We start from the raw sequence: 13,643 nt of genomic DNA, 5'->3' as shown, positions 1-13,643 counted from the left end.
CACTTACTTGCCAGAATGAGCATAAAAAATTAAAGTTCTCGATTGATTATGCCATGAAAACATTTTTGTTAAATTTGTGAAGCTGGTTCCCCATCTTCCTGGGTTCATGACTGTGATGATTAATCACTGTGACCACTGTATAAAATTCATGGCACTGTTGGTCTGTAACACACTAAACTCAGAAAACAAAAACCTTAAATTTGACTAATGTTCAATGTCTCATCCTATCAGGTCGCCTGTGCTTATTTCTATAGTATATGCACACACCAATAAAGAAAAGAGTTGTGATTTTTTCATATTTTTTAGAACAGTTAAATCACACTTAATACATTTGTATTTGTTTATTTATCACTTAACAACAGTTAGGTCATGCTTATTTATTTGTCCCAAATTATTTACAATTAATTATACCCTCTCACTTTTTCCAAAGTAAATATTCACTTCAGTTCCTTCTCAACATAAAATAGGCCAATTAAGAAGACTTCAAATATACCCCCAAGCCAATTAGAAGCTAATGATTTTAGACTTTATTAATAGGTATTAACAAACATGGAGCAACTTTTGTGATGGACATTATTGCTTTGCTTCTATATAGTAGTAGTGGTAGAGCATTCCTATGACTTCTTACCATATTAGCAAAATTTTGTGTCCTACTCTTTTTGGCATATATAATCTAAACAAATCCTTAGAAGGCTCTGTTTCTTAAACAGAATTGACTTGACCAAGTAGAAATTCACTTTATTGAGGTTCTCTAAAGCAAGTTAGTAAGGTTGTGTCTGCTTTTGTATCATCTACTAGATTTAAATCAAATTGCACTTTATCAAATCAATGTTAAATTCACTTTATAAAGACAGAGATATAGAATTTTCGCAATGCCAAAATCACAATGAGTTGGAGAAATATGGATTCATAGCTATTCAGAGTTTATACAGTTATAAGTTAAGAACACTTACGTGTATTATTTTGGAGAATGCTCCTCCAACATTCTTGCTTTTGGTCTTAATTTTGACGTGAAAAAAATGAGATAAATCTTCTATATTATTATATGCATGAAAGAACCCGGCATTACATGAATATTTGTTATGTCCAGATAGGTGTACCTGACATTTCTTGTTGAAAAAAATAGTGACATGTTTCAATAGCAATGCACCCAGAAAATAGTACAGCAACCTTATAAATGATGATAAGCAAATTCACAATAATCAAGCTTTAGCTCCATTAGGTAGGGTAGACTAATAATCAACAAATCCAATGTTATGATAAAATATTATGACGTTGTTCGAGATCTATATAATGACCCAATAAAGATGTGGCTGTTGTTTTATTGAATTTGCAACATAACAATATGCAAACCAGACTCAGGTGAACTTATTAGAAAATGAAATAGTATTTGAATAAAATGGCAACCACAAATATTTTATAAACTCAAATAGTTAATCAAACCTTACTCCTACAGTCAGTATTATACAGTCATTGATATTGTGCCAAGTTTGTGATGAATTGGATACCTGGGCTACGTGCCACTGCCTCTGATTTCTCATGCCAATTACCAAGTAGATTGAATAAAGATCAAGGTTTTTAAGAGAGTTCACGACATCACCTAGTAACATTTTTTGGTTCAAATTATTAACATTATAATCTGGTATCGTGCCCATATTGCTAGTGCAGGAACAAGGTTTCTATATAGAAACACACATTTCATTTATTTGGACTTGTCAATACTTTCTTCCAAGGGATTTTAACAAGAGGCTTTATCAAATCTACAAATAAGTTGCATTTGAAATCACTTTCATTGCATTTTGACTCCTCAAATCCAATATTGTGCATCCACTCATATTGACCGTACAGAAAATTTTCAACATGCAATAAGAAGTATCCTCGTCGCTGTTACCTAGGAATTAGGATATGACAACACAATTTGTATGAACAAACACATTGATTCCCACACCAAGGACCACATAATTTCTTCTAAAAAGGGAGCTTTCAGATTACAAATACCACAAATTGTTATGAGAGAAGAAATTATCCAACCAAATCACGATTAAGTTCTTCATCTAATGAAGTAATTGGTCTAATTAGTGCCAATGACAGTGTCCACCAGATTCACAAATATCAACTGTGTCGCGAACTATGCCACCTCCCTAGGGCCTCACCATAACGGATTCTATCCCCAGGTTTGACACAGAACTTGAACTCTTGTGATGAATCACCCCCATTAAACTCTTTTGAGATTGGAGCTTGGAAAACCAGCACAACTGTTGATCCCATGTTAAAAGCAGCTAGCTGGGGTTCAGGAAAAAAAAATGAACTACATTATGCCACATCTCTTTGATAAGTGCCATAAACAAAAAGGATCTGAAATTCAACAGCACCTCTACAATCTCTATTTCTTCCTTTTAATAAAATAGAATCAATTCATGCATTTTTAAAGTGTAGGGAGTTCTGGTACCCACCTTTTTTTTCTAGGGTTGTAAAGCATTTCATTGGCTATTATAGTTTTTTAATTTGCAACAGTGAACCAAGAATAGAAACTTTAGGAGACCATTAAATCACACTTCTAACCTCATCCCCTTTCTTGAGCATTCTACCAACACCTTCACATTCATAAACCCGTTCTTCAGGAGGCTCTGAATGTAGCAACTTCCTAGGCTTGTTTGTCTGGAGTTCAGGCTCGATGAAAAGCTGCAATGGTAAGTTGTTAATGAAAAAGCAAGTCAATGATAGGGTATTAGCAATTATAAATATAAACAAGTCATAATTGGGGTCAATAATTCAGGCAAGTTTCAATGAAGATTTCATTATCTTTAAAAAAAACATACAGTTTACCCTTGCAAGCTGATAGACATATGCAGTGTTCCAAATAGTGGCCATGGATATGGCCGGGTTTTCAGTTTTTGTAAGTATAGTTTTGGATTTTAACCAAAAAGTCAAAGGTAATTTTGGGTTTTACCCAAATAAGTTAAAACCCTAAATTTAAAAAGGGACCTTCATTCTCACATTTCTCTCCTCACACACACTCGCGGCCTCCATCATGACCCTGATTCTTATTATATCTTCATTCTGAGGAGAAAACCTCGGCAACTTTATTTTTTGATTTTTAGTTGTCAGTTAGTATCATTCATTTTAACTTCTTTGTGACATTATAGGATTTTATGAATTTTATTGAACCTTATGTTATTTATTGTTTATTGCCCTGCTGTGGTATTCTTATGTAGCTTATGTTTTTATTTGAATTTTTCTATATAAATTATATTTTAATTTTTTTTTGTCAACAGCCAACACTTCCACCCAGCGCCATCCTCTAAATTTGTAAATGCATGTAGATAAACCTTTCCCCACCACTTCCAATATATCCATTATAATGGACTTATGGGAAGTTGCTATGCTTTAAGAATGTTTACAGTAGAATTATTACAAAAAAGGAGATATGGAGTATAGATAAACCTCAATTGATCCAATATTTGTGGCACCAATTGCGGCAAGTGCCATAAAACCTTCCTGCCATAGACCTTCAAGAACAACCTGAAAATTTTAGAGACAGATTCAACAATGTAGTATTCAATAATAAAATGAAAAATGAAAGTTAATCACAGTTTTGCGGACCAAAGGGAAAATAAAAGCCTAAGTTATAAAAGACCAGTTTGATGAACTTATTATGAATAACTACTTGGTTAGTGTGTTTTTCGTCATAAATTTGTTCATCCTCTGGCATTCTCTGAGAAATAAACACAACAAATGGCCGAAAGAAAAAAAGGAAAATTCTAAGAGTGTATGGACTACTTGTACACGTAAAGAGAATGCCACTTCTGCCTGAAACTAAAACTCAGAATAATTTGATTATTATAAAGATATTAAAAAAGAACAAGAAAAGGTAATTCAGAGAAAGGGTGAATTGTATTTTCACAGGTGGAACAGCTTCTATTTCATTTTCCAGAAATAGATTTAGTCTCAACAACAGAAGCCTTCTGTATAAAGTATTGGAGTAACATGCCACTTTGGCATAACTGAAGTGGTCAAAATGGGGTGGAATTAAGGTACAAGTCTTATGTTCAATTTCTATGTGAATTGCCCCCTAAAAAGAGAAAAAGATTTATAGATCAACACAAGCATGAGGCCTCAAAAGGTAAAAGCTAATAGAAGATAGGCAAAGTACACTGACATTGCACACGGAAATCAAATATAAATTACCCGCTCATTCTCAATATAGAGGTTTCTAATTGTTCTTGTTGCACGTTCATTCAGTGGATAAAGACGGCCTGCAATAAACAGTAGAGTTTATTATGATTAAGTAATGCATTAGTTTTTCTTAAACTCATGGACCAGCGAAAATATAGGTACTATTAGATATGCTGAACTAATATGGAAAGGAATTCTCACCCCACATTCCTCATGGAAAGGTTTCTGTTATGACTTATGCTCAAAAGACTGGCCATTGGGTGAGAGAACAGCTTAAGTACCAGGTTGAGCATCTATCTTTTCACAATGTGGGGAATGAATGTTTCTATTTACTAATAACAAATCCTGGGAGTTAAGTGCAGGAAACAGTCTCTCGGCTTGTGGGGTATGGCAGCGTACATCTACCCTCCCCAAACCCCACGCTATGTAGGCGTGGGCCGCCATTTTTATATCCTAATTCCTAGGGGTTAAGTGATAAACTTGTAGACACACAACAAGTCAAAACATACTAACAAGAGTTTTTTCCTTGATTGTCAGACTGTTAAGACCTGCATAAAGATGAATTACCAGAAAAATGCCTGCGGACGAGAATGTTCCAGTCGGCTGGGGAATGCACCCGATGGTAATCTCCAGGCTTTAAGTAAACCACACAGTAAAAAAGGCCTCTCTGTGGGCTGCAATGGAGCAAAAAATAATTAGGATGTAAGCAATGCCGTGCATTACATTATAGCAGATACATTGGGTAGGTGGAGGTCAATGAGAAGCAACCATATGCATTCAAGGTGGAAAAAGTTACAATTTCAGTAATAGACCTAAGAAATACTGATATGAAATACAGCCTTCTGAACTATGCAAGCAGTTCAAGTGTTGAAATACAAATTTAAATGTTATATAGTTCAAACTTCAAAGCACTCTTATGTTTCCTTCATAATTTATAAAATGATAATATGAACAATACAGAAAGAGAAGCAACACTCTTTTCTTGAAAACATTGGACTTTGCTACATAAGTATACATCCTAGATGCTAGAGGGTACAAGATTCTGGTGTCTAGTCAGAAAGTTCCTTTTAAGCATGTTCTTGCTGCGTACCAAAATTTAATAAGAGCACATTCAAATTCTTTGACAGGAAAAGAATTGTCATCGTTCATTAAAAAGAAAAAGATAAATATATCGAAATGAGTTTTTTTAATTAAAAAGGCTTTAGGGTACATATTTAGTCAAACTGTACTGATTTCTATAGTTTACAACTAACTTGCAAAATAATACTTCTTTATTATTTGAAGTTCTTTTTATGGTGGACACTTGAACCAGTTAAAACTATTCTAAACCTATCTGAAATACTCAAATCATAGGTAAAGTTAAACATATTATGCATCATGATGGACTCGAGCTGAACAATTAAGAAATAATTTGAGTGGATAACCTTATAAATATATCAATTTGCAATTATCTTCAACAATCAGATCCTGTTTAGACACAAATGCTTACAACCATATGAAGTTACAGATTGGTAGCAGGAGGCAAATAGAAAATACAACATTAAATTACCGTGACAATGTAGGATCCCAGACTTTTGGGGAAGCTAATGAAACTCTCCACCATGATTTCTTGCTTTTCTCAGTAGTTGTTATTGATCCGCTATGCTCCTCTTGCACATTATCATCAGTTGTTGTTGGAAGGGAAGGGCTTGCACCCAGGAGAGAAAAAACAGAATATGAAAATCCTTTAACTTGTTCAATCATTGCCCCAGCTCCATTTAACTCCCCAAATCTTAAAACTGTACCATCCACAGGACTAACCTGTTGGAAAGTAAATATAGTCAAAAAGGTAATGTATCAACTAAAAATGGTACAAAAAAGTCATTTGAAATTTTTTCCAAGCAGATGTTACCAGTTACCAGACATTGTGGATCAGCATCAATAGGCCTGGAACCTTCTTTCAAAGTACGAACAAAAAAGTCCTTTAAAGAGGCATACTTGTCTAGAGATAAAGCAGCTTCCTCTAAATCTGAGATGTCAACAGGAATTAGGATAATATTTACACAAATACTACATCATAGTTCACCATGAACAAGTTCTGCCAGTTTCGTGACATGATGGGTATGGCAGCACATTGCAATGAAATGAAGAAAATATCAACTAAAAAACATCAAAGGAGAAACAATCATACTTGAATGGAATGCCCGACCCCAAGCTCTATAGACATGTGGCCTTAACCAAACAGGAATTTCCTGAAATTTTTTCCTAAATGTTATAGTAACATAATATGCATAATACACAAAACTGTAGGCAACATGAGGACCATAAATCACTTTCAAATTAATAGAGCCAGGCTTGAATAGATAAAATGAAGAGCAGAATATGCTTAACATATGCTGCAATATTCTATCACCCAGTACTGTGTTTTTATGATCACCAGTGCTGCAACAGCTACTCCGTTATTAATTAATTCCCCTCAATTTCTAATAACATTTTCATAAAAGAATCACTTTATTCTTCATTATGTTTCTGGTACTTATCATTACTCAGAATATTGTTTCTCCGTATTTTCACTACTTACCAGTAGCAAATAATGGAAATAGGGAACAAAATTGCAAAAAATAGAAATAAAATTACAGGATTTCTTACCATGCTTGTCAAGTATCCCCAGCATCTAGAAATTGAACGCAGAGGTAGCAATCTTAAAAATGAAGCCTGGTGTTTACAAGGCCATAACACATTTCAGAATTAAAACTAAACAAGTGCTAGTTACACACGCATACAAAAACAATTTAAGTGTTGTTCTTGTTCTTTCTTGTAGGCAGGGGCATAATAAGGGATAAATCATAAATTTAAAAATCATACCTTTACATCAGGTTGGAACTCAAACTCAACTCCTTTATCCCGTAACTCTTCAGTCTGCCACAAGGGAAAGCAAATTTATCTCATAAACATGTACCTAAACTACAAATTCAATTTCAGAAAACATAACCATTAAATCCAACATATGAAGCGAAACATATGAAAATTTTCCAGTATCATGTTTGAAAATACAGTTTAGTCTCACAGGAGCAGTAGTAATCTCTATCAGCAATGAAGTTGCTATGCCTTAAGTGTTGAAGACTTGGACATGAAATGACTACACAACCTCCCTTGAGTTTTGACTTACCTATCAAAAGCTACACTCAATTTAATTGTCATTAACATTAAGGGGTAGTATGTGTCATTACATTGACCTCATCAGGTGAGGAATATAATTAAGTTAAAGCTTGGGGAGGTGAATAACCGAAGACAATAAATATATCCTCGTACTTTTTTTTTCCTTTTCTACAAAAATATATTTCTAAAACCTAAAAAACAGTAATACACATGTCATAATTTTAAATTTTAATAGTCACGAGGTGATTTAGGAGATCCTTTATTCTCTTAGCTGAATATAACTCTCCATCATTGATCAATCACTCAATGACATAGATGATGCAATCGGATTCTGATAAACCTAAAGTAGCATGTAAGGCTTAGATAGAGGGAAGAAAAAGAGTACCAGTGATACTTGAACCAATCAGTTTAATGTGGAATAAGAGTTAAGAAAAGTTGACCTTTTTGTCTTGATACATTCGACGAGCATGGAGAGCACCGAGCATAAGTAACGTAGCCACAGTTGCGCCAGGTACAAGAAAAGAATCGCCTGCACACTCTCAAAAAAGCAGCAACAATAAGCTATAAGCTTAAGAACAATACAATCACAACACAAAATCGTTTTCAAAAAAAGAACTTACTTATATAAGTGTAGAAACAACTGACCTTGAAATTTTCCAGTACCGCCATTAAGAGAAGAAGGTCGAGCATTGGAGGTTTTAAACTTTTTGGTGAAGTGAGTGAAGGACCGAGTTTGATTGAAGAAACAAGTATGGTGAGGGAATAGAGTGAACCTATGCGAAAACCTATGTTTCATTTTTAATTGATTGTTTTGAGAATAAGCGATAACAACGGTGCGGTGCGGTGAGTTGTTTGATTCAACCACCGAATCACACCGCTATTTTACTTGCGACACTCTCTTCTCAGAGTTGAGAAACTATACAGCATTTTCAACCACACCTCAAAATTCTTTTCATTATCTAAGCGTTTGTTTATTGCGGAGAAACTGTCGGTTCTTTTTAGCATATAATAACAAGTGAATAAAGGGATGTACCAAAAAAAACTAGTGAACAAAGGGGTTGAGTTTTCGATTGATTATTACTTTATTAATTATTTATTGAGTTGGTCTTATTATTTATTGAGTTGGTATAAAACTAGTCAAAAAAATTAGTTATTTACTTAAATAAAGGTGAGGGAATACATTTTAGTAATACAAAAAAAAAATATTGAGATAAAACATTATTAATAATTCTATATGATATTCATGTTTTTATATTTAATATAAATAATAAATAGTGTTTCAAATTAAAAATCACTTAAATTGTATACTTACTCGCATTGTATTTTTTATTTAACATGTTTTGATTTTAATTTCGTGTGACGATACATATTTGGTGTGATATTGCTATACTTCATTATTATTAGAGAAAAATGTATGCATGATTATCTTTACATTCTAATTATTTCCTAAATAACTGATTTGTTCTGTTTTACAGTTTGATAAGATTTATGATGCTGATTTAAGACGAATGAAAGGAAATGGTGATGGCAGCGCTCAAGAGGCAAAGGAGCAGAAGAACATTTTGTGTTATGTTTTAGAATTTGTGCGTTTTAGTTTCTGCATATGTGCAACTTGGGTGTTCTTTGGGATTGTTAGGAACGACCCTCTATAAGGGAGACAACTATGTTAGTCGATTTCCGAACAAGGTTAGGCTTGCATTTGAGTCCTAATCATAGCTCCACCAAATTCTCACATTTTTTAACAACATACTGTATTTCTTACATTCTATGACTGCTATAAGATCGGAGCTAATTTTGGTCTATTGTTTTGTACAGAAATTTTTTTAGTTAATTTTTTTTAATACTCTTCAAAATATAAAATGATTTTTAAAGTCACCTATATTTTGAACTTGGTAATTGCAATTCGAAAAGAATAGAAATTACAATTCCAAGTCCACGCACATTCGAACACAAGAAAAAATAAACAAGCTTTTAATTTGACAACCAGAAACAGGCCTCTCCGAGAAGAAAAAAACACCCACAAGTAATAATAAAGCATATCCAAACATGCAGCATAATTAACTTCACTCACGATTTATAGAGATTTGACTGGCGTTCAAAACTAATTTCAAGTAAAAACAACAAACACTGTCTTCAAATAAGTATCCAGAGAATGCAGCAAAACAAAATAGTTGCAGCAAAATTAACGATAACGGCGAAGGGAGAGGGTGTTGTTTCTCTTCCAGGTAGCCCTGCGGGATGGACGATTCTTGTGGTACCGATGACCTTTGCCTCGTAAACCCCTGTTAGATTTACCAGCAGAGGTGAGACCACGCAGCTCCCTGTGTTTGTGCACTGGATTGACAAGCCAGTTGATTCTTGGATCATTTCTGATGGCAGCATGAGCAACATCCACCAGAATTATCTCAAAATATTTGTAAGTAGAATCCTGAAATAACCAATTAAGGTAAGAGAACAAACAAGCAATTCACAACTAGGTTATGATTTTGACAAGAGTAATATAGAACTATACCTCATTGACCCAGTATGAATTGAGGACCCGAAGTCCACCGAGCTTCCTCCCAGCTCGCTCCTCAGCAACTGACCTCTTTGATCGCTGAAACTTCAGCTGGGTAACTCCCTGATTTGTGGGTTTCCCGTAGACAATACCTTTGGGAACTGGTCTCTTTCTGCCACCTCTACGAACGCGCACACGGTAAACCACATAACCCTGCAATGTCATCATCACAATCATTACTAGACAATAACAAATGAGACAAAGGTGCAGCAACTCCACAAGAATGAAAAGGAGAATAATCCATGAGGAGGCTATGCAATTATACAGCTTATGCATTGACCAAAAGAAATTGTGACACATTCTCAGACAAATATTCATTCAAAACTGATGTAGATGAAATCCGAAAAGTAAAATACTGAAAATAGTGAATGTTTCACATCCCGAATCTCAGAAAGAATGGAGTTGCGAAGAAAAATCTGACAACTAATATGCCACTTTAAGCTAAAATAAAAGAATGAATATTTGAACAGAAACAATAAAACTGTAAGATAAACGACGCATTATTCACAATGAGAAAATGCATATAGGTACCAATAAAGTAAATTGAGGCAAAGATGAGAAAACTTCTTACCTGCTTAGCCTTATAGCCCAAGCGACGAGCTTTGTCGGGGCGAGTAGGCCTTGTCAGACGAACAATGGAAGGTTGCTGCCTGTACTCCCAGCACCTTACTCGCTGCAAGAATCGCATAACATCGGACTGCTTTTTGCGCCAGAGCTCAGAAACATACTTGTAGGCGCCTAATGCCAACCAAAACAACAAAATTTAGGTACACAAGATGCAAACAAGCTACCTAATAAACAATAACAAGTTGTCTGACATTAAACAACGTGTTTACATTATCAAAATCAAACAGGAACAGAAAGAATGATATTCACACAACACAACTGGGCTCACTCCAAAGACCAAGTGTACAATACATCAGATCTGAATAATAAACTCCCAATTCTTACAAAATAGAAATAAATAGGTTCAAAAGTAATAAAAGGTTCATTTTTATTGAAGAGCATTAATATATCTAACCACAAGCACAACCAACACAGATGAGGTAGTATATAAAATAAAATGAAAAGTCACAACAATGGACCAGTAAAGAAAGCACATTCCGAAAATAAATCCTTAAATAAATCTTTTGATGCAAGATAACTGGGAAGCATAAAAATACTGAAAAGTGGGGCACTAAAAACAAATCTCAGTGCTATTTCGGTAGAGATTGAAGATCTCATATTTTAGCTTTTCACACTAAAACCCCGAACCGTCTGAAGAAAACAAAAAAAAAATAACAATGGAGCAAGAGAGTTAGCTAATATTTTATGTCCTCCGACCGTAAACCAAAATGACTTTTCAGATGAATCGAGGGTTTCCTTCCATTTTTTGATATACAAACTATTATGCGTAAAAATTAAATCTACAAATAAATAAGAAACAATAATTCATAAACAAAATGAAGATAAAATTAAAACGAATACAATGATTGATGAAACAACAAGTATGAAAACAGAATAGGATATGAAATTTGAAGATACGGAGTAGAAGAGAGTACCCATTTCGCAACCACGCCAATTCAGAGAAAGCTAGGGTTTGTGATTATTAGTCGTAGATTTTATAGATACGCCACTACTTAATGGGCTTCTCGTGTTGATATTCATGTTTTGGGCTGGGCCACAAACTTGTGGAACTCTAATTTCATTTCATAAATAAAAAAAGGCTACATTGCAGTTCAAATCCTATATATTTCTAGTGGTTAGATATATTTTCTTCTGTACCAAAAAAAATGATGTATTTTATGTGATGTGTTACAATAATATAATATTATAGGAAAAATATATATGCATAGATAGTATAAGATACTTTTACTCAATCAGTTTATTATTCATATTTTATCATCATTTATCATTAAATAAAACTAATAAGAATAAATAGTAATTATATATTAATCTTTATATTGTTGGTGTATAGATATTACACTCTAAGTAAATATTAATTGAAATGGAAACAAAAGGAATTTGTCCCACACGTACTCAATTTATTCTATTTTCTAATAATTCTATATAATCAATTTTTTATATATAATGAATAATATAGTTTTAAAAACTCATACTATAATATAATGATTATCATATTGCTATTTATTCCCTTTTAGCGCATAAAAAGAGGGACGTGGGGATGGATCTTAGATAAAGGTGATTAGGATCGACCAAATTCGATGATTCAGTTTGATCAGATTCGAATATAGTCGGGTTCTGTTTGATTTATAGTCGAGTTCAGGTTTAAAAATTAAATTCGAATAATATTTAGGGTTGGGAAATGGATAAGCATGCCCAACTCGACTCATATCATGGTTACTTATTAATCATGTTTGTATGTTATCTATTAAATTAAGTATAAGGTAATGACATCTTTTTGCTCTAAAGTAACCTTGATTTTTTATTTTTTCACCATATATATGTGTTTTAACAAAAAAATCTATATATTTCGTATGTCAAATTATGTATTTATGATAATAAATAATATTGAGAAGATTTTACTTAAATTGATAGACATTATACTTAATCGGATATATGATTTAGTTTGGGTTCAAAGATCGACTCGGTCGACATTTGAGGTCGAGTTAACTTTAGGTCTAGGATCGGGTTTGGATTCAAAAGAAATAACACAACCAATATTTATGATCAAATAAGAGACAAGTCATATTTGGGTGAATTTGACTCATATTCATCCCTAATATGTGTATCTCATGTTTCCCATTTATGTTATTATTATCTCATTAACTGGGCGAAAAGACCATTGTATATAAGACAATTTATGATATTATTTGATTAACTTATCAAATTCTCCTTGTCATTCATGATTGATTCAAAAAGCTAAAATTTAGTGATTCATGATATGAAATGATCTTAAGTATTTACTTATGTCTTGTTAAATTTATATTTCATATATTTAACTTTTTTTTTACTTATACAAGAGACATGCTTCTAAAGTTTGCCTCATGTTTCTAACATATAATTTTTAATTTATCATTTAGTACTTGAAAAATACATACAAGACCAATATTAACAATTACTTCCAAATGTTATCATGGCAATAAAAAAATCTGATCAGACTCCATCTTATATTCTTAGACTAATATTAACCTTATTATTAGTGGCGGATCTTGATTAAAAATCTAGAGGGGGCAACAATATTTAATTATAATTTACGATTAAAATTAATTCAATAAATAAAATATAAAAAACATATATAATTATTTTGAAGTTTCAAAATAACATAATAATTATCAATAACCTGAAATTAATCAATTTTTTTATGCTTAGACATTTTACGTTTTTAGGTAATTTCATTAACCTGAAATTAATCATATAATTAATCATTAGAAAATCAAATTATTAGAGAATCTGAGTGTGGCTATAAAAAACATTGTGTTTGTCATAACAAAAATGCTAAATGTATCAACAATGTCAATAATTATGCCCCAATATGGAGTAATGAGATTGCAATATTAATCATCAATTGAGGAAATATGAATATAACATACAGAAAATATTGGTGAAAAAACGCACCTGCAAATTATTGTTGTTATGGACTGTTTCTGTACAGCTTTTGCTATAGCATGAATAGTGATGAATATTAAGTAGGATAGTGAGATGTTGGTTCTATATTGTGTTGTTGTGTGAATACTGAATAGAATAATGATAAAAGTGATAATGTGTGGCTTTTGTGTGCCGTCCAAAATAAGAAATTAGAATTTAATTTAAACACCCAAGTTTAGGTCAA

The 13,643-nt window shown here is 32.9% G+C and overlaps 2 protein-coding genes across 2 annotated transcripts; both read right to left on the bottom strand.

Moving 5' to 3' along the window:
* Positions 1,922-8,293, bottom strand: LOC109348893 (phosphatidylserine decarboxylase proenzyme 1, mitochondrial). Its single transcript, XM_019589498.1, has 12 exons — positions 7,960-8,293; positions 7,755-7,843; positions 7,021-7,074; positions 6,805-6,870; positions 6,347-6,407; positions 6,075-6,184; positions 5,726-5,976; positions 4,744-4,850; positions 4,189-4,256; positions 3,445-3,522; positions 2,563-2,682; positions 1,922-2,283 (listed from the first exon to the last, which is right to left on the bottom strand). Exons 1-12 carry the CDS (start codon positions 8,108-8,110, stop codon positions 2,113-2,115), a joined length of 1,326 nt encoding a protein of 441 aa, XP_019445043.1. The 5' UTR covers positions 8,111-8,293; the 3' UTR covers positions 1,922-2,112.
* LOC109348892 (60S ribosomal protein L15-1-like) lies at positions 9,339-11,499 on the bottom strand. Its single transcript, XM_019589497.1, has 4 exons — positions 11,413-11,499; positions 10,443-10,609; positions 9,827-10,024; positions 9,339-9,742 (listed from the first exon to the last, which is right to left on the bottom strand). The coding sequence occupies exons 1-4, from the start codon at positions 11,414-11,416 to the stop codon at positions 9,497-9,499; spliced, it is 615 nt and encodes a 204-aa protein (XP_019445042.1). The 5' UTR covers positions 11,417-11,499; the 3' UTR covers positions 9,339-9,496.

This window comes from Lupinus angustifolius, chromosome LG06 (genome assembly GCF_001865875.1).
Source record: "Lupinus angustifolius cultivar Tanjil chromosome LG06, LupAngTanjil_v1.0, whole genome shotgun sequence".
Classification (NCBI taxonomy): Eukaryota; Viridiplantae; Streptophyta; class Magnoliopsida; order Fabales; family Fabaceae; genus Lupinus; species Lupinus angustifolius.
This window is presented reverse-complemented; position numbering and strand designations above follow the sequence as displayed.